Source organism: Gymnogyps californianus, chromosome 1 (genome assembly GCF_018139145.2).
Source record: "Gymnogyps californianus isolate 813 chromosome 1, ASM1813914v2, whole genome shotgun sequence".
Taxonomy (NCBI): Eukaryota; Metazoa; Chordata; class Aves; order Accipitriformes; family Cathartidae; genus Gymnogyps; species Gymnogyps californianus.
In genome coordinates, this window is record NC_059471.1 from 234,013 (window position 1) to 257,872 (window position 23,860).

Here is a 23,860-nt window from a genome sequence, read left to right on the forward strand (position 1 = left end):
GGTAGGAAGCGCAGGTGAAAGCAGATAAACGGCAGCAGCGCGCACATCCTGCCTTCACATACGTGAACGCCATTGGCTTCGGTCTTCGTAGATTGTAAGTGTGCCCAACTACATCAAAAAGAAAGACGCGAACAGTGTGGCAGTGCCACTGGGACTGAGGAACATGCTGTCTTAAATGAGGCTCCCAGGTATTTTCATGTTCAATTAGTGGCCTGAGGGTTTTCAGGAGGGATGAGCATTCGGTAGTTCTTGCTGCACCGCAGGAGCGCTTCCTCTGAAGGCACCTTCCCCTGAGACCATCGAGGCTGGCAGTGTCCTGGGCCAGCGTTTCCTCTTGAAAAGGTGCCGTACCGATTCAGGAGCGTAAACCTCATGAAAATTAGCGGGATATAGACCAGCCCTTTTTGGCTGAGCCTCGCCCAAGATGACTGGCAATATCTTGGTGATGTTCTTTCCTCCCCTCTTGTCCCGACACTGGGCTCGGGAGCATCCCCTCCTCCTTGCTCTCTCTGGCAAAGCCAGCGTGCATCACAGGGAGTCGTGTTCCCGTGGACACACACCTCCCCGGTCGTGCGCTTACTTGTGGGAACCGCCAGAAAGGATCGTTTTGGGCTGTAGAAAGTCCCAGCAAAAGTTTCCAGCTGCTGGTGTTCAGTTCTGAAAATCAGTCCGTGCCCGTGGGTGCCACAGCAGGGACGCGGGAGGTCCCTCAATGCCTGTGCCTGAATGTCCTGGTCCGTCGGCTGTCGGGGTGGGTTAATGGCCCAGCCAGCCCCTTGGGTCGTCCCCAGCGCGGCAAGCGCTCTGCCGTGTGCCGGCACGTCACGCCTGCGTCTCGGCTGCCGTGGGTTGAACCGCAGCTTCGCAGAGCGGCGTGGGGGCTGCTGCTGCTCGGGGTCTTCTCCGCTGCCCACTGCTGATGTGCCACTTGGCGTGCTGGTGTCAGCAGTCACGGTGTCTTGCCTTTACCCTTCGGGAATATATTCCTGAGTTACAGCTGGATAGATTATGAATACAATGGGTTAGCTTCGCACCATTGGGATATTTGAAAAGTGTGTGCGTGCTCGTAGGCTGTTTTCCCCCATCAGCTCCTTCAGTCCCCCTCTGGATGGCAAGCCGGCGAGCTCAGAGAGAAAAAACTGTGGTCCAACCTTGTTGGACCAAGCGCGGCACCCAGTGTGGTGCCGGCCATCCGCTCCGGAGCAGGGCATCCCCAGGGAAACAGCAGTGACAGCCACACCTGCAGTGGGGACGTGACCCCCGCAAACCGACCACCGACCCCTTGATGCCCAGGGACCCTCTGTTGCGGTGAAGAGCGGTCCCGGGAGGAGACGCGGCAGCCGTGGTGCGCACCGAGGACCTGCTCCGAGCTGCTCGCCGGCATCGGCCCGAGGCAGCGTTTCGCCTCCGTCTCCCCGGGGCGCGGGACCAGCTGTCCGAGGATCAGGTTCCCAGCGTCTGCGCTCGGCGGGGGGAAGAAAATCCTCCTGGAGCGGAGGATGTTTCTCCATCTGCTGTCGTCATTTTCTCCACACGCTGCCATAGCCGCGGGATTGCTTTTGTCTCTTCTGGATTTAAAACTGTGCAGGACCTTGTGAGAGAGGGGGAGAGGCTCGCCGGATGGCCTCCCAGATAATGGGCGTTTGCAGATCTCAGCAGGGAGAAAACTCACCTTCTGCACAAATAAGGCGTTTTTTTAAGTCACCTCAGTTAAAAAAATTATTTTTTTGCTGTATTTGCTATTATCTCGGGTTTTTGTTAAAGGATTCCTTTTCACTGACCCCCACCCAGGTATCTTTGTGATTATGGCAGCCAGTAGGGAGGTTGGGTTGATTTTTACTGGAAAAGAATATTCCTCGGTGGAGTTACAACGTTGAATTTCAAGCGAGCAGGCGTTACTGCCTAAACCTGCCTTCACTGGCCATGGCGCGCTGCATCTGCACGATGCTCAGCCGCTTCGTCAGGTGAACTTCAGCAGCGGGTGCTCTGCTCTTGCACCGTGGCCCTTAGGGAGGTGGTCCTTGGGGAAGCGGTGGTCCGACCCCGCCATAACGGCACGCCAGCCTGACGGGATCAGCTGAATGAGTTCGGAGCGGGCACTGCGGACCTGCCCGCGCTGCCTGGAGGTGGTCCTGCCTGCCCGTAGTCCTGGCTCAGATCGGCGTCGTTTCCAGGCCAAGTTTTTGCCGTGCTGCTTCACCTGTGTGCCCATACCGTGGTGGCTGAGCAGAGAGCCTGGATGGAGCCTTTTCCCCTGAACTCAACTCTGCAGCCAGCGGTGAGCGGCAGATGTGTGGGCGGCGGGACGGGCAGCCCACGGGCAGCTCCGAAGACGCAGCTTCCGCAGCAGCATCGCTCCCTCTCCTCAGTGTGCTGGGACCGAGCGCCGGCCGGGAGGACGTGCCGGCCGCTGCCTTCCCTTGCTCGGCGTCGGTCTGCAGGGCTGGTGCCAAACCACGTGGCCAAAATCTGCTTTGTTTTCGTGGAAAGGGGGCGCTTTCCAGGTATTTTTGGAGGAAGTAAACCTCTGAAAGCACGTGTTCAGCACTGGCTCACCCTCGTGGTGTCTCTCGACAGCAGTTCAGCACACACATGCGATGGCTTCTGCCATCCTTTCCTGAGAGAGGTGACACAAGGAGTGGCCTGGCAGAAATTCCCCGGCAGAAATTCCCCAGCAGAAATTCCCCCTTTGTCGGTGTGTTAAGCACCGGCGTGCACAAGAAACATTCAGGAAGAGCATGAGACTCCTACCTTTCTTAAAGGAAAGGAGTCGAGTTGTTGTGATTGCAGTTACGTCTTTCTTCTGCATTTACTAGCAGCAGCCTGAGGTCTCGAGCCCCCCGGGTTGTGTGGGTGCCATCGGTGTCCGCCTTTTGGAAGATGGCTCTGAAATACTCCCAGGTTCAGCCCCATCGAGTTTTATTGATGCTGCTGTTCCTGAAGCTGACTGCCCATGACCCAGCCTCAGTTATCCCAGTGAAAGCTGTGGGCCACAAGCCGTGATGGTGACCTTCTGCGGAGCCATGGTATCTGCTGGTGGCGTTGGGGAATCAGGAGCTCCCGTGGCTCCATACGGTGTGTTTGTTTCATCGCAGTTGTCTCCCTTGGACGGCCTCCAAGATGCTCACTCAGAATAGCTGGGGATTTCACACCATCCAAATTGTTCAGTTCCTGTTCTCCCCTGCCTGCTGCTAACCTTGAGGATGCGGCTCTCCATCGCTCGGATGTCAGATGGGCTCAGTTGTGTGTGTGCGAAAGGCAAGGACTATTCCAGCAATGCCTGGGGCTATTTTCTTCTTGTTAAAATAAGAGATGAGGCAGTCTCCACAGCTGGGCTCTCACAGTGGATCTTGGGCTGTATCCTAACCATCCACGAGGTTTTTTCATACCCCTTTCCTCCATATATTCCTATGGAGCTGCTAAACGAGGGCCCAAGTTTATTCAGTGGGTTTTGTTAAAAAATACCCTTGTTACCATTACGGAGGGCAATGATCTGAGGAGAATCTTTCCTGCCTTTTACAAGCACCTTGTGCTAGTACAGTCGTATTGGGTGACTTTGTGGTCTGTCGCTGCAGTTGCGTTTCCTGAGCATCCACCCAGTACCGCCTGGAAGTCTCCTTGGGTACCAGCTCGGCAGTGAGGCCGTCTTCTCTCGTCTTGCCTCTCTCTTTTGCTGCCGCCAAACTCCGATGTTATTTATGGTGGTATCGTAAAAGAGGAACTAGGGGCTCTTCGCATGCTGTGCCGGGCGGGTTTGGTGCTGAGCGCGGCAGGAGCACGGTGACCCACGTCCTGGGGCTCGGCTGCCTGGGGGGGGGGGGTGTCTGCGCCGGGAGCGGAGAGCACGGGGGCAGCAGGGGCTGAGGAACTGGCGAGCACCTCCCGTCTCTTCTCACACCCTTTTCGCTTCTCCTCCTCTTTGCTCCTTTTCCCTCCATCCGCCTTTCCCATTCTGTGCTACTTGCCTCCAGCCGGTGCAGACTGTGCGTGAGGCAGGGGCTGGGTCCCCTCGCAGCCCCCATCCCTCCCTGCCTGTGCCTGCCCTGTCAGGCAGGAGGGGTGGCCGTGCGGCATCCGAGTCTTTGAGGGCAGCATTAAAGTAGGTGGTAGCAAGAGCAGTGTAGCTCTTTGTCCGGCTGCACGGGCACGCTAGCAGGTTTCGGCAGGGACCGTGGGGATGTCGGGTACAGCAGCACTGCACCCCATCCGGGTGGTCCTGGCTGGAAGGAGTAAGCTGTGACTTTCCATTTCTCCCTTCCTCCTACCTCCCACTCTCCGCTTCGAAAAGGATCTGGGAGCTCCTCGGGCTGGCGCAGCCGCGCTCTGATGCCATTTGCAATCACAAGTAGGCACCAGGCTGGGGGCACAAACCGCTGTGCAGCAGAGGGTCTGCAGGCAGCGACCACAGGCAGCTGCGTGTCAGGAGCACGCGCTCGGGCATGGCTTCGCGTGGGAAAGCCGAACCTCTAATTCCTCCCTCCGGAATTAGAGGTTTGCACCAGCTAAGTCAGGAAAAAGGGGAAACGGTTGGTCTGGCGCTTTCTGTCCCGCGGCTGCGGTCAGGCTGCAGCCTCGCGACTCGGAGGGGCGAAGCGGGCGTGCGCACACACAGATGCGAGCTGAGTGAGTGCAGAGGAACCCTCTGATGAAGCTGCCCCCAGTCCTGCAGCTGGAAGGGCATCGGCTCTCGCAGCTGCACCGGTTCTCCGGGGGCCAGGGCGAGCTGTGCAATGCTACGAGCTCCCTGGCCCAGCTCCCACTGGGATCCATGGGAAAGAAGTGGGCTGGCAGGCTCGTTTTTCAGGGAGCGGGAGGGAGCTGCCGGCTCTGAGCAGAGCCCAGCAGCGGCTGGCCAGCCCTGCTGTGCCTGGTCGAGGGCCCCTGATGCCCACTGGTGCTGCAGCCGGTGCCTTTGGACCCACGAGCTCGGGGCTGAGCGCTTGCCGCTGCCTCGTGGATTGGGGCCTCGATCCCTCTGGTTCTGCCTCCATGTACAGTGCTTCCTTCCAGCTCCCCATGGCACTGAACCGAGCGGCGTTTTGGCTCGTGCTAGGTCAGTGCTAAGCAGTGAGCTCACCTGCAGCCTGTGCTGGGGAGAGCGGCTGCGCTTGCAGGGGGAGGCAGCGGGCAGCCCTGCCTGCCTGCCTGCAGCAGCAGGTCCCTGTGCCCTGTGTGCTGGGTAGTTGGCACCAGGCTGGACGAGCCCCCCCCGTCCCCGGGGGTGCCCATCGCAGTTGTCCTGCTGGCACTCGTACGGAGGAGCAGAACCGGCGGGCGAGGCGGCAGGAGCGGGGTGGGCGTCTGCCCTGCTCCTGCTCCCCGGGGGCTCGTTGCCAAGCCACTGGTGCAGGACGGGGCTGCCTCGAGGGGGTTCCCCTGCGTTGCCCTGCCCACCGGCCGCCCTCAGCTGCTGCATCCGTGTGTGCGTGGGCTCGGGCGCGCGTCCCTGGGCTGCGGGGCCAGCGGCGCTAACGACCTCTCTCTCCCCTCCGCCCTCTCCACCCCAGAGACTTAACTCGCTGCGACTCCGACTCCTCCATCCCGCACCTGAGCGACCACCAGCGTATCCCCAGCTCTGCGCCCAAGCTGCTGGCTGCCCGGCCCAACCTGCTGACCAGGTCCATCGAGGAGGCTGCCCCCGGCCACCCTGCCATCGGCGCGCCCACCCCCAACGGCGGCAGCAGGCACGCGGAAGCCTCCGCCCTGGGGGCTTTGCCGGAGCGGCTGCCCGAGAGCCCCATGGTGATGAAGAAGATGATGATGGTGAACCACGGCATGGAGAAGTCCTCCAGCCTGGGGGAGATCAGCCACCCGACAGCCGGCAAGCACAGCCACTCGGATTCCTCCCGGTCCCACAGCCCCAGCTCCACCGACCCCGACACCCCCTCCCCCATCTCTGACTGCCGGCCCAGCAGCGCCAAGAGCACCCGCATCCCGCAGCTGGCTGCCAAGAAGAGCCCGGGGGACGAGGACAGCAGCTTGACAGGCGATGAGGTTGACCTCGGCCAGAGCAAGAAAAAGTTCCCCCTAAAGATCTTCAAGAAGCCCAAGAAGTAGAGAGAGGAGGGGGGGAAGAGGAAACCCACCCAGGAGCGTGACCCACTGGGACCGGGGGGCGGCCGTGCATCGGGAACGCAGCGCACCCGCCCGTCCCAGACCCCGCGGGCTCGGGTGCTGGCCAGCACCCGCTGCCCTCCCCTCTGCACCCTCACCTAACGCTGGCAGCGGGAGGAGCTATTTAAACTTATTTATTTCCTGATCTCTGAGAAAAAAAAAAAAAAAAAAAGACGACCGCTCCCCCCGAAGAGAACAGCCGCCCTTTCTCCCCTTCCGACTGCTGCAGTCCCTGGCTTTGCTGTGCATGGCTTCCAGTTACTCCTGCCTCTGCTCAGCCACACGGCATTTGGGTTTGGTTTCAATGTGGTTTTATTTTTTTATTTTATTTTTTATTATTATTAATTTTTTCCCCCCCCCCTGGTTCTTCTGCCTCTTCCAACTTTTGCACAGGCTGTATGGAAGGTCGAGGTGGTGGGAGCCCGCTGGGGAGCGTGCGGAGCGGGGCCGGCTGCTCCCCGAGGAGGCAGCACGCTCCCCGCTCGGCTCTCGGGGTGACTCAGGTGCGAGCGCTTGGGCGAGCTGCCTCGCAGACGTTGCAGCGGTTCTCTCCTCATTTCTGTGAGTCACTTTTCTACACCCCGGCCCCCCGTCGCTATGACGGTTGGGAGGGGGAATCCCTGTTTGTGCGCTCTTGATAAGTGAGAGCGAGTAAAACGCCCTCGTGAGGGAGGGCTCTGCCCTTGCCGGTACTTGTGCATCCAGGAGCTCTGCCTGCAGCGTGCCCTTGACCTGCTTCCCGCTGGCGCCGGAGGCGGCTGCAGCGCGCTGGGTTTCTGCGGTGGGATGGGGCTGCCCACCCAGCTGCTCTGCCCCGCCAGCCATGGCGCTGCCGGAGGCGTGCGCTGGGCCGGGAGCTGCTGGAGCAGCACCGGTGTCTGTACGGGGTGGGGGCGTTGGATGCTGGGGTGGCTGCTCTGGGGCGGAGGAGCCCACGGCTGCCCCCATCTTTACTCCCCAGCCCCCTGGACCTGCTGGGGCAGCTCCTCTGAACCCAGACATGCCCTGGGGGCTCGGCTCGGCGGGGCAAGGAGCTGGGACCCTGGTGATGGAGGAGCACCAAGGGAAGGGCTGTCCCTGAGGGCTGCTGGTGCAGAGCCGGGTCCAGCCGCCACGTCCACACAAAGAAGAGGGGGCTCCCGGGTGCGGGGCCTGTCCCCTGTCCCTGTGTCCCAGTTTGGCAGGGCTGGAGGGAGGGAGCGGGGCTCTCCTTGGCTGGGGACAGGCAGGCTGCGCGTGGGTGGCGGGAGCCTGAAAATGTCCTCCCCCTCTCCTGGCTGCATCCCCCTGAAGCAGGCATGCCCTCAGGCCGAGTGCTGAGGGCTCTGCGCCCTCCTCGAGGACCGGGGATGCAGGCAGGGATGGAAGTGGCTCACCTGGGCGCCCGCTGCCCTTAAAGGCCACGTGGGCAGCGTCCTCCCTGCCCTGAGGCCGCACTCGCTCCAGCCGGAGGCCAGGGTCTAGCCTGGCTGTGCCAGCCCGTGGCCCGGGCCCTGCCGCCGTTGGGTGCCGGCACAGCCTGCGGCAGGTCTCAGTCCGTCCCAAGCCGCTGCCCGGGGCTCGGCGGCTCTCCCGTCCTCCCTCGACAGGCTGTGGGTTGCATCCTGCTGCTCAGAGCCCTTGTCTTGGCATGATTCCCCCATTGCAGCCCTGGCCGCTGAGGGGGGGTCCCCGGCTCGGGGCAGTGACTGTCTGTGGGCCAAGCCCTGCTCCATCCCTGGGGTGAGCCCATCCCCAGGGATGAGCCTCGCTCCGTCCTAGGGCCGAGCCCTGCTCCCTCCAGGCACAGCTCTGCAGCGCCCAGCGCCGGGGCTGGCAGAGGAGCCCCCAGCTGCCCTCCCGCATCCCTCAAGGCTGGTGCCTGGCATGCCATGACCCCCAGAGCTCTCCACCAAGCCCGGGGTCCCAGCCCCTGCTGCCCCCTCTGTCCCAAGCCACCCCATGCCGCCGTCCGACACGTCCCCGGAGGTGGGCTGCTGCCCCAGGCCACCCCAGCTGCTTCACCTGCTGAGGGCAGAGGAGGATGCACATCTGGCAGGGGAAGAAGAGGAGGGCAGGGCGGGATGCTGAAAGCCCCCCGGGGCCTTGCTTTATGCCAGAGTAATATATATGTGTATGTTGACAATACAGGAAGGGCTATAAAGGTGTTTTTTGTTTCGTAGGTGGTAGTTAGACAATTACACTGTTGCTTTGAGATAAGTGAAAAATTCCTCTAAATAAGTGCCTGCATTTCCCCGCAGCTGCTCTGAGGCGCGGGGAGGGGGGGGGGACACGCCGTGCTCGGCCCCCACGGTTGGGGCTGCTGCTGCGGGCACCCCGCCGCCGCGGGCAGGGCGTGCTTGGAGCGGCTCGGCCACCCCTGGGAGCGGGGCCGGCTGCGGTGGGGCCCCGCGGGCACCTTGCGAGCAGGGGCTGCCCGGGCTGGAGCCCGGGGCCCGGCGGCGCTGCTTGCGGTGGCAGAGACCTGTCGATGCTTCTGGAGAAGGGGCTGGGGATCCACCAAAGGGCAACTGTTGACGCATCTGCCAACTCTTGATTTTTTTTTTTTTTTTTTTTTTTGGGTCATTTCATAAAACTTTTAAATCCAATAAAGCATGTAGTCTATTTTACGAGCCGGCGTCTGCTGCTCTCTTCTTCCAGCCCTTCCCAGGCTGCAGAGTCGGGGTCCCATCGGGGGGGTGTCAGGGCGTTGGGTGCCTGCCAGTGGTGGGGGGGCTCCCTGGGGACCGTGCCGCCGGCAGCCAGCCCCGCTGCCCTGGCCTGCCCAGTGGACAGCAGGGACAGACGGACGCCCCGGCTCTCTCCCATCTGCCCGCTGCACCGGGGCCCTGCAGTGCCCGGGCCATGAGCAGAGTCCTCTCCCGCAGGGTCTGGATCATGCACTTCTGCTCAGCACCAAAAATAACCCCGCACCGCCCAGGTTGGCGCAGCGGTGCTGGGCCATGGTGCGAGCCACCGGTGCTGCCCCGTTTCCGCTGCTGGGGGATGGCCTCGTCCCGCCAATGCGGCTGTGGACCCATACATCACCCATACATCACCCGGCAGCAGCATGGGAAGAGCGCAGCTGCCCCAGTGCTGGGCTGGAGACTTGCAGGAAGGACAGACGGTCGCTGGGATGGGGGTTACAAGCACTTCCCTGGGGCCCCCTCAGCTTCCCTGGCAAGGAACCAGCTGCTGACCTGGCCCAGGGCAACCTCAGCTCCTGCCAAAGCCTCTCCCCACTTGCACCCCTCTGCTCCTGCAGCTGAAGCCAGCAGGATGTTGTCCCCCTGCGCCCCCGGGCAGCCCAGCGCTGAGCCCGAGGGCAGGCAGCAGGATGAGGCCCCGCGGGCTGGGACCCTGCAGCCAGATAGCACAGGGGCATCAGGCCGGAGGCTGCGTGCAGGGGGAGGACGCAGCAGGATCTGGCCCATCCCAGAGGAGCTGCACCCAGGCTCTGCGGGGCTCTGGTGCATCAGCGGGGCAGTGGGTGCAGCCCTACCGAGGGGCACCACCACCCTGAGCAGTGGCAGCACCCGGCCAGGATGGTGGCACGGATCCCTCCCCACTTGCACTGCATGACAGCCACGGCACAGCCCGGGGTGGCGGTGGCACCCTGTGGCGCGGTGGGGAGCAAGGCACCCGGCACACACACCTCCGCAGGCACCGGCACACGTGGGCACGTTCCCAGCTCGGCCCAGCCCGGCCAGCAGCGCACAGCGACGTCGCTCTGGAAAACAGAGCTTTATTGCAACAGCAGCAAACACATCATGCACTCACAGCCGCCTGAGGCTACAAACCCAGCCCGGGGCTGCTCTGGCCTCACTCGCCTGCTCCGTACTGCTCCCCGGCCCAGGACAGGCAAGTGGGGACCTGTGCCGGGCTGGGGGCTTTGAATTGGCTGCCAGGCCAGCCCAGCCCAGCCCGCCGGCACAGCGGTACCAGCCATGCCGGAGCTGCTGGCCCCAAGCACCGCCTGGGAGGCAGCCGGCGGGGCCCGGAGCCCACCCCAGGGGTCAGCGTGTCATTCCCACCGCCATGGCGGGCTCAGCCAGCCTGGCCCCTGCCCAAGGCGGCTGCCACTGGCAGGGACGCTGCCGGCAGCCTGCCCTGCCGGGAGGGCGCTGGGTCGGGGCCAGGGACTCACGCAGCCGCCCCCAAACCGCTCCAACGAGATGTGACAACTGCCTAGAGGCGGGCGAAGGGCTGGAGTGCGGCCCAGGCAGCCGGTCCTGCTCACAGAGAGTCCCCTAGAAACACGTTTGGGGCGTGCAGAACGTTTCCAGGAAAAAGAATTAAAATACACGCTGGGATCAGTGGTTAGCATCTGCCGGGGTGGGTGGGTGACGGTGATGGCACAAGGGGAGCCACGTGCACCAGCAGCCAGCCCCCGGGTGGGTTCCCCCATCGCCAGCAGGTCCCGTCTTCCTGGGGGGCTCTGAGCAAGGACGTGGGGTGCCCCGGGGCCAGCATCAGTCTTCACTGCTGCCGTGAGGCTGCACGGTGAAGTCGCTGCTGGTCAGGGTGATGGTGAACGGCACGTTGATGACGTTTTCGGCCACATCCTGGGTGGTGGCCGTCCTCCAGGAGCGCAGGGGCTGGGTGGCTTTCTGGAAGCGCTGGGGGTGGGCGAGGGTGAGCAGGGGCTGTCCCGAGCCCCCGCGGGGCAGAGGGCAGCATCGCTGTGGGAAGGGGCAGCAGCGGGCACGGCTGCGGAGGGGGTCCGACCCCACCTCTTGCCCCAGCCCCGCAGCTCCAGCCCTTTTTCTCTCTTGGGGAAGGGAGAGCATCCCCTCCGCTCCATCGCTGGCCTCCCCGGCCCCCTCCCCAGCACTGGTGCAGCCCCTGCTCTGCCCCCGCCCCGTCCCCATCCCTGTGCCCCATCCCGCCTCGCACACTCACGTCGCTCAGCGTCCCCGACTCGCGGCACAGGGCCACAGCAGCCCAGAGCGGGATCTGCAGGCAGGTGAGGACGCCTATGCAGACGCCCAGGCTCGTGCCCCAGGCAGGGTACTTGTAGGTGCCGTAGCGCAGGGGCACGCTGTACATGTCCAGGAAGGTGAAGATGAGCGTGAACTGAAGGGCAGAGCAGGCAGGAGCGATGTGATGCCATGGCACCGCCTGGCCCCAGGGGTCTTGGCTGGGCTGGGCGCCGCCAGGACCCCCCAGGCCGCCCCAAACTCCCTCCAGCAGCCACAGAGAGGCCTGGGAGGGCACCGGGACCAGGGCAGCCCTGCTCCAAACCCACGGCAAGAGCTGCCCCTCTCAGAGGGGAGGGAGAGATGGAGGGAGAGGAGCTCTTCTCCCCTCAATCTCCAGCCCCAGGCGGGCGCTCGGTGCTCACCAGCAGCAGGCAGGGGGTAAAGAAGGCCCAGCACACCTTGAAGTAGCCCAGCATGTGGCTGCACCAGGGCGGGCACCGGCAGATCATGTCCACGATGTCCCGGCAGAACTGGTTCACGCCTGCAGGCACCCCGGGAGAGGGTCACGGCTGGGCCCCTGCCTGTCCCCAGCACGGCCCTGCCAGGTGCACCCGCTCTGGGACACCCACGACACCCTGTGCTGGTGCTGAGCCACGCTGGCAGTGGTGGTGCTGGGTGCTGAACATCCACCACGCTTTGGTGGTTGGGGAGGAAATTGCATCCCCCATACCTAGGGAAAATTGCACCTCGGCTTTGCACCATCTCCTTGCAGGGCTGAGCTGCGCGTGGGCAGCAGGACGGGGGTAACTCCCTGCCCGCCCCAGCTCCAAGCTGTCCACAGCTGCAGGTGCACCCTGCAGAGCCTGGCCACGGTTTGCCGTGAGCCCCAGGAATGCCAAGCCTTGCCAGTGTGGTAGCCAGGGGCTGCCCTGTGCCGTAAACACCCTGCGGCAGTGCCCCAGGGCTGGCAGCACCGCACCGCTGTGCTGGTTGCACCCCACCACGCACCCCCCGGCGCTGGCTGCAGCGTGCCCCGGGGCCACCCGCTCCGCTCACCGTAGCAGAAGGCGATGCCCAGGCACATGAAGAGAGCGACGATGAGCAGCCCAAAGCCGGTGCTGTATGTGTCAATGAGGGTGAACCAGAAGATGCCTCCCTGTGAGGTGGTGAGGGACAGGGTCAGCACGGCTCGGGGCAGGGGGGTGGGCGCAGGGCACCCCACGCCATGGACATCATCAATGCCAGGGCCCACGCACAGCCCTCTGTCCTCCCACCTGAGGGCTTGTGCAGAGATTGGAGGGGAGGGGAGGCCGTTCCCCATCCTCCACCCTGGCATCGCCCCGAGGGTGCTGGGTGCTGCTGGATGGGAGTGCAGGGGACCCCATACCTGGGTGACCAGCAGGAGCCCCAGCAGATAGAAGGAGGTGCAGAGAGCACCCAGCAACGCTGTCTTCCTCCTCCAGTCGCGCAGGGCTGGGAACTCATCCAGGATGGCTGTGGTGATGCCCTCGATGTTCCTGAACTGAGGGACCGGGGATATCAGTGGGGGGGGATGTCACGATCCCTGCCTCCCCCGGACTGGGCACAGGGGACAGTCCTCACAGAGGGGACTTTGTAGGGCAGTGTCCCCATGTGCATCCCCATCCCTGTGACACCTGGGCAAGTGGAGAAACCCATGCCCACTGCCAGTGGGATGTGGCTGTATCCCTGCCCCATCACCTTGGGTGCAGCCCCACATGCATGGGGCCATGCATCCCCCCTACCCCAGCACCATCCTCGTGCTCCTGGCCCATGCACGTCATGCCGTCTGCATGCCCGAGACGGGGTGTACCTGGCACCCCAAGGCCAGGCAGGGGGCAGGACATGGGGCTGCCCGGGGTGACAATCACCAAAGTATCCACTCCCAGCGTCAAGAGCATCAGGAAGAAGAGGATGGACCAGAATGGGGAGCCGGGCAGCAGGGAGAGAGCTTCAGAGTACACCACAAACGCCAGCCCAGGGCCTGCGGGGTGAGACGAAGGGAAGTGTGAAAGGACACGCCATGGTGAGACTGTCCGAGCCCAGCAAGCCGGTAGCCAGGCTGGATGTGAGCTTGGCTGCAGCCCCGTGGCCCCATCCCTGTGCAGGCATGAGTATGCTGCACGGCATGGCACGAGTCCCCCCTCCCCGAGCCCATACCTGAGTCGGCGACGCTGCCCACGGGGACTTGTTTCCTCCAGGCCACGTGCCCCAGCGCCGAGAAGATGGCGAAGCCGGCAAAGAAGCTGGTGCAGCAGTTCCCAATGGTGATGACCAAGGTGTCCCTGCCGGGGGAGGGCATCACAGCCCCACGCTCGTGGGGTGAGGATGGAGATGGGGACATCCCGGTGGGCCGTGGGGCTCAGACCTCCCCATCACCACCCTGCTCCTCCCCAGCTGCAACCCGGGGCTGCCCCGACAGCCCGCACCCCCTGCACACCCCGCACCCCCTGCGCCCCCCGCACCCCCCGCACCCCAGCCCCACTCACCGGATGACGTTGTTGTCAAACTTGTTGTAGGAGGCCATGGAGAGCAGCCCCCCGAACCCAATGCCCAGCGAGTAGAAGATCTGCGAGGCCCCGTCGCTCCACACCTGGGGGACGACAGCACAAGGGGGCTGCAAGAACTCCCCAGCCCAGCCTCCCCCGCCACCCCCAGCCGGGGGGAATCGCTGCCCTTGGGGACCCCCCAGCACCGGCGCAGGGTTACCTGGGCGCTCTTCAGCCTGCTCCAGTCCGAGGAGAGGTAGAAGCGGACGCCATCGAGGGAGCCATCCAGCGTGGCCCCCCAGATGATGAGGATGAGGATGACCAGGTAGGGGAAGGTGGCCGTGAAGTACACCACCTGCACAGGGCACGGCTTTGCTCGGCCCTGCTCTGCCGGCACGGCAGCCCCCCCGCCGCCCCCCTGTGCTGCCCCTCACCTTGCCCGAGTTGCGGATGCCCTTCAGCATGCAGAGGAAGATGAGGATCCAGGCCGCCAGCAGGCACAGGGCGAGGGGCCACTGCACGGGGCCGGGGTCCCCGAGGCCGGAGCTGTGCGTCACCCCCAGCACCTGCTTGCTGCGGCGCGGGGGCGTGGGTCAGCGGGACGGGGGATGCAAGGCACCCTCATCGCCTCTGCAATGTCCTCGCCCACCCCTCCGCCCTTCACAAAGCCTCCGGCATCACAGACCGCTGCCTGCGGAGGCTCAGCCCCGGCCCCTCGGGACCAGGGGATATGGAGCCGGGGCTGGACCCCCGGACACAGGCCAAGGGAGGCACACATCGATGCTGCCACGCAGGGACTTACTTCCAGAAAACCTCGCTGGCGCTGACCCGGCTGGCGCTCCCCGACACGTTCTGCAACACACAGCCCCGGCAGGTCACCGTCATCGCCACTGCCACCGCCACCATCCCCGACGTCCCTCCTGGCCCTGGCCCCAGCCCCAGCCTCACCCTCCTCTCCTGCTGCAGGCAAAGCTTCTCCCAAGAGAAACCACCTGCCCGGTCCTCGTGCGGCATCTGGCCCCGCAGCATCCCACCCCAGGACCGGACCCCGCAACACTGCCTGCCCGGGGGCCACCAACCTTGCAGAGGTCCGCGTTCCTGGGGGCATCGCAGGACCAGGGCAGGGGGCTCTGGAAGGAGGAGCCCAGGTAGTAGAAAGCCCAGGCCATGATGACGTTGTAGTAGAGGGACACCAGGGAGGACACGATCAGCATGGCAACACCAACACCTGCGCGAGGAGAGGGGCTGCTGAGGGGGGGCAGGCAGGGGCCCGCCCGCATCCCACAGACCCCTGGCCCCGGCATGGGTCCAAGGGGCCGGAGAGGCGGCAGGAGACCTGCCCGGGGCTGCCCGGGGACTCAGGGTGCAGGCTGGGGCCTCGCCAAGGGGGTGTCCCAGCCCCCGTGCCCACCCCGCACCCCTTCCCACAGCCCAGCCGGCCCCAGCGGCTGTGGGGCAGGAAGGAGAGGTGCCCCCAGCCCCACCTTTCAGGAGCGGGCAGCACTTCCATACAGTGATGGGCCCCGCGGCCCCGTACTGGCCCAGGCTCAGCTCCATCAGGAAGAGGGGCAGCCCCGTGATGAGCAGCATGATGAAGTAGGGGACGAGGAAGATGCCTGGGAGGAGAGGGGGAGCAGGTCAGGGGGATGGCCGGCACCAGTCCAGGCTCCCCAGAGGACAGACGTGCGTGGTTCGGACCCATGGCGGGGACACATTGTCCGAGCAGGATGCAACAGAGCAGGGAAAGCTCCCGGGGGCTGCTGGCTCCATCCTGGGGGCCGTCGCCAGCAGACGAGTTCCCCATGAGCCCAGCAGCGAGGGCCTGAGCTGGGAGCTGGTGGGATCCTGCTGGCCCCGGCTTGGGGTGGGTGGTGGGAGCCGCGCTGGGGTGCAGCCGTGGGTGCTGCAGTGGTGCTCAGGGCTGTGGGATGCTCAGGGCAGCAGGATGCTCAGGGCCGCAGGATGCTCAGGGCCCTGGGATGTGCCTACAGCAGATCCTGGTGTTTCCTCTGGTGATACACTGACATCTCCATCTTTACACAGCTTGTCTCACCAATGGCCTTCTCTGCGGAGGAAATCCTGCTCCTCGCAGCCTCAGCCAGGCCAAATTTGTGCTGGAAAAGGACATTTTCCAGGGGAGAAAATGGCATTTCCCAGCTGGCAGCCAGCTGCAGCCCAAGCCCATCCTCTCCTTGTGGCAAAGCCGTTCCCCACAGCGGAGCAGCTCTCCAGCCACGATGCCGTATTCAAACCCTGCTCCCCCGCAGCCTGGCTGACAGCCCAGATGTGGGGCTGACAGCTCCTCAGCCTGGCACTCATCAGCGCAGTGCTGGGGGGGCTGGCTGCCTCTGCATCTGCTGCGTGTGCTGCAGGGGAATCACCAGCCAGCTCTGGCAGAGGCTTTGCAGGGCTCAGCCTGGGGAGGAGGGGACCGCCGCGGGTTTAAAGCCCCATTGGGACATCAGGAACTCCTGCTTGGCTGTTGGCAGAGTTTGGGAGCGAGCGCCCCAGTCCCACTGGCTCCCTGCAGCTGCAGGCACCGTCTGTGGGGCCAGGGGACCAGGCTGGGGGACCGAGGTAGTGCAGTGTGTCCCTGCTCTGCACACAACGCTGGGGAACGGTGGCTCTGGCTGCTTTACTGCCAGTCCAATGCACCCCGCGGGTGCTGGCACTGCAGGGGCCTTCTGCAAGCGGTGCTGTATGGGGACAAACCTCCCAAGCTCTCCAGCTCCGCAGCCTTGGGATAAAAACCCCCACGACTGCCTGTCCCCCCCCATCCCCATTCCTTGGAGCGGGGGGCCAAGGGGGCAGCAGCTCCCCCTGCAACCCCATTTCTCCTGCTGGCCCCGAGCCCCTTTGGCTGATGCTGCCTGGAGGGTGGGCAGGCTTCCTCGTCCCCCGTGGGTGCTGGGCAGTGCCCACGGGCAGCGTCTGGCCCTGCCCCAGCGATTGCCCACGGGCAGCGTGGGCCCTGCACGGCCGGGCGGCCGGCAGTGACATCCAGTGGCGAGCACACCGATCGCTGCGCCCGGCCGAAGCCTGGGACAAGGGGTCTGCGGGGTCCATGGGGCGATGCACCCCGCAAGGCTGCCGCAGCACAGCCCATCTCCTTCCCTTCCCGGCCCTGAGGGAGCCCCCGGCTTTGGGCACGCGTGGGCCCGTGCGGTGCAGGCGGCCCCTGCCCGCAGGCAGCCGTGGCCCTGGGAGAGGGCATGGGGAGCGAGGGGTGCGTGATGGGTGGTGGCAGCACCGGGAGCGGGAGGCTCGGGGTGTCCCGCACCCCTGCGGTCACTGCAGCAAGGGAAAAGCCCAGTGTCCTCTGCAGCCGTGCCAAAGGCGGCTGTGATGGGAGAGACTGCGGCGGGTGGGGACGGCTGCATCTGTGTCCCCAGAGCAGGTCACCCCACTGCCGTCCCCATCCCCACGGTGGCAGGGTGGCTCCGCACCCCAGGGCATGCACCGGCGGCTGCAGCAGCTCCCATAGGAGCAGCCGCTTCTCCTTCCCGCTCTGCCCCGACCCCGGCCTTGGTGCTAACGCGAGGCAGGCTGTGCAGCCCCTCGGGAAGGAGGAGATGCTTCCCCAGGAGGATCCGCAGCCAACACTGCACCCCAGCCCCAGCGCGGGGCATGGCAGCCCCATCACCCAGCAGCGAGCCCTGCCCCAAGGGCCAAATTCCTCCCCAGTTAGGCAAGGTGCAAAGCTCGGCGCAGCCCAGCCCTGGCACGTCCCGCCAAGGCGCCGGTGCTTCCCCAGACCTGCGTGGTGTCACAGGGATGGGTGCCAGCCCCGGTGGGCAGCAGGGGCGAGCGCACACGGGGCAGGGCATTTTGGAGCCAGGCCTGCTCGCATCGGCTCAGACGGGGGCACCTGCGGTGTCGGGGACAGCTGGAGCGTGGGGCAGGGGGCTATGGAGCACCCTGTGGAGTCCCGTGGTCCCGTGTCCCACGCGTGGCTGCTTGGCTGCTTCTGCCACCGCACAAGCACACTCGCCGTCCGGCCGTGCCCCGAACAAGTTGGTTGGCCTGTTCGCACATGACTTCAGTTATAGTGATTTAAGGAGCATCCATGGGGCAAAGGGGAAATCACCCATTTAACTGGGCAGTTTGGAGCGAATGTAGAAAACCAGTGCAATAAAAGCCCCGCAGACTGCTCTGGGGAGGGCAGGCTGCGGGGCTGGGCAGGCTGCGAGCCCACAGAGCATCGAGGATCCCGAGGCAGCAGCAGAGCGGTGCAGACTTCTGCGATGCCCAGCATAAGGGGAGATGCTGGAGGGCAGAGCGATGTGGGTCAGAAGCACAGCAAAGCTGGCAAGGGTGGGACGGGGAGAGGTGGGCTCTCCAGCTGGGTGCAAGAGGAGACAATGTCAGGGCAGCAGCAGAAGCGAGGGGCTCAGGAATGACCTTTGGGGAGGTTTCTCCTGTCCCACAGCCCAAAGACACGGCGCTGCATCCTGGGGCGTTGCCACCAGGCACCAGCTACATGCTGAGCTGCCTGCACTTTGTCCTGCCCCAGAAATGTGGCGGGTTATTGCTCCCACTTGGCCGCCTTCCCAGGCTCTCCTGCCTGACTGAATTGGATTTTACAGTGGACGGGCACCTCCACGCACCATGCACAACAGCCTGCAGCTGCACGGCACCGGACGGTCCCTGCTACCGCTGCTGCGGAGGGGCTGACAGTGCTGCAAGGGGGGGTCACTGCCTTTCTGGCCAAGCCCCGCTTCTCCGGGTGGAGGCAGAGATGCTTTGCAGAGGGGCTCTGCCTGGAGGCAGCGCTTTTTGGCCCAAACCACCCAGGACAGTGTTGCACGCTGCTCCGGGCTCACCCCAGAGGAGAAGGAGAAGTCCCTGGCAGACTCACAGGGAGATGCTTTGAACTCTTAAAGCATCCTTCCCCATGGTCCTCATGGTGGGATTAAAGTGGTGGTGTCCAGGTGGGCAACACAAGACCCCAAATCCCCAAATCCCCCACGTTTGCTGTCCTGGAGAGCACAGCCCCCGTGCACCGTCACGCTGTCCCTCCCCAGCCCCGCCGTGCTCCTGGCCTCCATCCAGGTGAAGTGAGCAGTTCCCCGGGTGCCCGGGAAGGGACGTGTGTGCCCGCAGCAGGGACCTACCTCCTCCATTGCGGTAACACAGGTAGGGAAAGCGCCAGACGTTGCCCAGCCCCACGCAGTAGCCCAGGCAGGACAGCAGGAACTTGTACTTGCTGGCCCGGGTCTCCCGGGGTGGGCTGGGGGCCAGGATCTCAGGCTGGGGCAGGGGTCCCGGCCAGGGCTGGCTGGTGGGGTCGGCGGTCGGACCCTCCATCTGGAAGATGTTGACCTGCGGAGGGGAGCAAAGCGTCAGGAACCACTGGCTGCAGCCTGCAAACCCCGCAAGGCTCCTCGGCAGGGCTGGGCATGGCCAAGCTCTCCCTGAAAAAGCATCTGGTTCCCAAAGGGGCTTTGGGGCTGTCCCTGAAACCTGCCCAGCGGGAGCCCGTGGTGGCCCATGCTGTGGGACATGGGAGGCTCGGGCTGGCCCAGAGCTCCGTGCTCCTCCCCAGGCTCCAGGAGCCAGGCGCAGGTCCGGGCAGACCCCAGCCCAAAAGCCCTGGGCACGTTTGATCCAGCAGATCCTCTCATAGCATGAAAGTCAGCAGCTGGCATTCACCCACCGCCCGTGATGGGTTTTCATCTCTGCTCTGTCTTATGCACCCAGGACTATCTAAACACGGGGACTGCCAGGATTGGCACTCCAGCATCCAGCCCTGCGCTGGGCAGATGAGGGTGGGTGCAGGGGTGCTTGCCACTGCTTAATGCACCACTCATCAAAGGCCTCCTGCCCAGCACCTCCGAGGCCAGTGGGGCCATCTCTGGCTCCCACCTTTGCTGGGGTCCTGCCCACGTGCCCGGCCAGGGCACCCATGGGCAAGAACTGCAGCCGTCAGCTCACACTGCACCAAGGCAAAGTGGTGCTGGATGCAGGGAGGAGAGATCTGGTGCTGTGCACACTGTACAGACCATCGCTTGGCATGGGCAGAGATGGGGGACCAGCAAGGTGATGGTGTCTTGCACCTCTTGCTAGCCCCAGACCCTGCACTCTGGCCCTGCTGGCACCTCTGCTGAAGGGGAAATGAGCGTGGTGGGGAGAGGGGGAATGGGGATATTGTGCCTCATTTGTTATCATGAGTTACTGCCCCGACTGCTCCTGCAGCCAGCCAGCGGCTTGGCATGGCCCTGGGGCCCGGAGAGGCTGCGGGATGGCTGCTCTGCTCCCAGGGCACGGCCGGCAGCGCCACTGGGAGCTGCAAGGTCACGGCAGGGTTTGGGGCTGTGATCCCTTCCACCAGCACCAGCCTCCTTGGGCACACAGGTCCTGCCACCCTGGGAAGGGCAGAAGGATCCCCCAAATCATCCCGCAGAGCTGGAGTCGTGCCTGGGGGGACAGAGAGTGGTCTGGTCCCTCCAGCGATCTCCCGACAGCAGCATCTCTCCGAGACAAATTTGCTGTCCCAGCTGCCCTGGACCTCGGGTCACCGGGCTCGGGTGTGCTGCTTGGGCTGAGAAAAAGCTGGGCTGCAGCACAAGCAGACAGAGAAACCTGACCAGTGCTGACAAGGGCTCTGTGAGGGGCTGAGCACCCCTCAACACCCCACCTGCTCAGCACCCCGAGACTTCAGAGAGTGTGACGCTGAATACTGTGCTCATCAGGTGCTGCCACTGCCACGGCGCTGGTCCCGTGTCGCACCCCGCTGCCACCTCCTCTCCTCCCCAGGACGAAGCATGCTGCCTGCACGCTGCCTGCTCCAGCCATGCGGTCCTTCCCCGGAGATCCCCTCTGCCGCCTGGGCTGCAGCTTTCCCCAGGTCCCTCCAGGACAGATCCTGATCCACCCTCCCCAGCAAGGTCGGACTGCCTGGAGAGAAGAGGATCAGCAAGAGAGGGGACCCTCCCCAGACCCTGGCCGGAGGGTCTAGCAGTGTGACGGTACTTGAGGATGTTGTTGCGTAGGGCGTTTCTTTTAGTACTAGTGTCACAACAGATGCAAACGGTTGTTCTCAGCCCAACTGTGCGCAGCCCGCAGGGGATGGAGCACGGGGCCTCAGGAGCATGTGGCTCTCATCCCAGCCCTGCCTCCAGCAAGCCCAGCGCTGCTGTGACTCAGTTTCCCCCACCTGCGGGACCCTGCAGGGGAAGCACCGCTCAAGGGGTGCGTTGCTCAGTGACGAAGCAGCATTATGATTCACAGACCACAAAGCTGAGAAGATCAGACTTGATCTCACGTGCAACACAAGCCAAAGGCTGGACTGCCCAGGCTTTGCTCCCACTGGAGTGTGAGGGTTTATTTTAGAAAAGGATCCAGTTTTGAATTAAATAAAAAAACCCCCTCTGTGATGCAGTGTCCCTGCCCAGGCTTGAGGGGGCTGATCCAGTGTTTACTTGTCCTGCATAGCATCCCTTTCCTTGACTCACACTGCCCCTTCCTAAGCAACAGGATGGGTCATCGGGAAAGCAATCTGCAAACCCCAGCCGTGTGGAAAATGCTCCTCCACCTCTACGGTCTCCAGAGGCTGCAGAAACCCTGAAATCCAGCACATTCCCCAGCCCCATCGCTTTCTCCCGGGGCTGTGGGCAGCAGAGCAGCTGGCAGGAGACATGCCTTGCGGCAGGCAGGAGCACTGGCCAGGCTCGACAGAGCATGTGCTGCGGAGGGCGGCTCTCCCAGGGCAATGCCACAGGGTGCCCAAGACATGGGCATTTTGGGGCTGTTCAGAGGCAACAGTTTCTTGGCTGCATGCAGCCCCGGGACACCGAGATGCCTGCTCTTGTGCAAAGTCCATGGGCGCAGCACAGCTCCCTCCAGGCACCTGATCCAAGGGGATCGCAGCCCGGGAGTGCCAGCACCCACATGAGCTTGTTTACTCCAGAAACCAGGGCGAGCCTCACCGTGTGCCTTCCTGCAAGGTACCAAGTATCTATCAGCTCTTGATTATATGTGGGTCATTGAAACAAGGTGCAGATTAACTATGCCATCGGCCGAGCAGGCACTGCCTCGCATCTGGCGCTGTGTCAAAGCTGTCTGTCCTCCCAGAACTGGCTGGGAAGCACGGTGCAGGGATGCCCGGTGTGTTTACAGGAGCCAGCGCAGACCTAGCAAGTCCTGCTGAGCCTGCCAAGCTGTGCTACAGGTGCCCTGTGCCCCTGGCAGTGTCTGCCATCCCCACAACTCCTGGGGCTTCCCACTACCAGCGTCCTCGTCTCCCATTGCCCAGAGCAATGGAAAGGTGGTCATAACTGCTTACAAAAAGGAGCCACACCACCCGCCTCCCTGCTGCTTTGAATGCAGGAGGTGATAAGTGTGCGGCACCTTCCCTGGGGAGGTCAGCGAGGATGGACGGGGAGTTAAAATGCTACTAGGGAACGCAGGAAACCTGCCACAGGATGATCAAGTCTCCTGGCCCAGCGTGCTGCTCTTCCCCTTCTCCCGCAGGGCTGCCTTGTACATGCACCCGCAGCGCCCACGTCCCAGCCATGGGGCCCGCCAGGCAGTTAATGCAGTTATGACCCCCACCCATTTCCAATCAGGTTTTATAGGTACTGGAGCTGTGGATGGAAATTCCCAACACCCCATCCAGCCCCGTTGGCTCAGCAGGACCTGCTCCCTGCCACCTTACCCACCCCAAATGCTGGCAAACGTGACCAGGGGGGTCTCAGGAAGGAGAGGCAGGATGAGGCCGAGGAAGAGCAGTGCTTGGCAGTCTTTGGCGCAGCCGGCAGCAGGACTGTACAAGCACCCTGGCCCCACCGCTCGCTCCCTGCTCACCATGGGGAGCTGGCGCAGCGGGACGCGAGGGCTCCAGCCCAGCCAGTCTCAGCCCAGAGCATCCAGCACCGTCACTGCGACCAAGCCCCGTCCCGTCCCATACCCCCATGTCTTGCACTGCAGCAGGACCAGACGGCTGAAGCCCCAAGGGCTGAAGCCCGCAGCCCCCCCCCACGCCACAGGGGCTGCACACAGGGGACTGCCAAGCAGCCCCATCACCTCCACCATTCACGTGCCCCACACTGTCTGGGGTTACCTGGGAGCTGCGACCCCCTCGGCTTGCCTGTCCCACACTCTCTGTCCCCAGAAGGAAATTTGCCCCCACTGCCCCACACCCCAGCAGCGACCTGCAGCATGAGCCATGGGGTGAGCGCTCCGACAGAAGGGAGAGCGGTGGGGTCCCTTCAGCCCTTTACAGAGATGCTCTGGCCTCTGAAAAGCATCAGCCCCACCTGCCCTCGAGAGAAGAGCCGGCCTCGCCGGGCACAGCTTCCCCAGAGCCCTCCACATGGGTAGGAGAACTGCCCTGCGCCCAAGGGGACACCAGGCGCCGGCTGCTTTGTGCACCCTGAGAAATCCCGGCAGCTCCGCCAAACTGCAGCCACGCGGCAAATTGCAAGGAGGTGTCCACCCGTCGGGGCTGGAGAAAGGGCACTGGTCCATGGTGGAGGGATTGCAAGAGGAACCCAGCTGGGCTGAGACCCAAAGGCTGGCCATCACCTTGGCATCTGGGTGGCTAAGGGACAAGGATCTGCGGAAACCGCTGTAGGATCCAGACATACCCCGTGCTGCTCCCACCACAACCGTGGCTCACTGGGGAGGGTTTCCCAGTGGGGCCAGCCGCAACGGGGCTGTGGAGGGTGACCTGCACCCCGCAGGTCCCCGGCACTGGGAGCGGGGGTTCCTGCAGCCCGGGGCAGCGCAGGACAGGGCATGCACGTCCCCTCAGGGCCCCCGTCCTACCGTGGGCTCCGGTGGCGTGGTGGGGGCCGGGGTCCCCGGTGTGTCGAGGTGCCCGGTGCACGGCATTTCCTGCTCGGCAATGGGAGGGAAGGACGGCCGCACTCCGCTCACCTGCGCCAGGTGCAGCTCCGCCCCGGCCGGCCCCGGCCCGGGGTGCGGGATCTGCTGTGACGGGGTCCCCACGAGCACCCCTGGAGTCCACAGCCTGCGCAGCTCCCCGCAAACAGTTCATCCCGCTTGCCTGTGCAGCCAGGAGGGACCAGAGGCATCACTGCCTGCTCAGGATGAGTTTTCTGGGGCCAGGGCTGCGCTCAGCGGGGTGAGACAGCACCCGTTGCTCACAGAGAGCTCAGTGCAGGGTGTGCGCTGGGGTGGCCCCTCTCAGCACCAAGCCTCTGCTGGGACATGGCTTTGTGCTGGGCTCTCTGGATGCCCGTGGCTGAGCCATGCTGCAGGAGCAGCCCAGTGCCTTCCCCAGCCGTGGCCCCGCACAGGAGGGGCACGGGGGCTGTGGCACTGCCAAGGCAGCTGATCCCGACCCTGCTGCAGAGCAGTGTGAGGAAGCAGACA

General features: G+C 64.2%; 2 protein-coding genes across 5 annotated transcripts in view; one reads left to right on the plus strand and one right to left on the minus strand.

Moving 5' to 3' along the window:
- Positions 1-6,266, plus strand: part of STIM1 (stromal interaction molecule 1) — a 101,663-nt gene extending 95,397 nt beyond the window's left edge. For all 4 annotated transcript variants that reach the window (XM_050908228.1, XM_050908238.1, XM_050908245.1 and 1 more), the window contains one exon: positions 5,508-6,266. In XM_050908228.1, the coding sequence (XP_050764185.1) occupies positions 5,508-6,057 (550 nt within the window). In that variant the 3' untranslated portion in view covers positions 6,058-6,266. The remainder of the gene's footprint in view (positions 1-5,507) is intronic.
- A 4,299-nt stretch (positions 6,267-10,565) lies between these two features.
- Positions 10,566-23,356, minus strand: LOC127025111 (sodium-dependent proline transporter-like). Its single transcript, XM_050909939.1, has 15 exons — positions 23,291-23,356; positions 18,637-18,844; positions 15,007-15,138; positions 14,602-14,750; positions 14,325-14,374; positions 13,957-14,095; positions 13,743-13,877; positions 13,523-13,626; positions 13,194-13,318; positions 12,905-13,017; positions 12,403-12,537; positions 12,072-12,171; positions 11,438-11,556; positions 10,996-11,169; positions 10,566-10,712 (listed from the first exon to the last, which is right to left on the minus strand). Exons 1-15 carry the CDS (start codon positions 23,354-23,356, stop codon positions 10,566-10,568), a joined length of 1,896 nt encoding a protein of 631 aa, XP_050765896.1.
- Between the last annotated feature and the right edge of the window lie 504 nt (positions 23,357-23,860).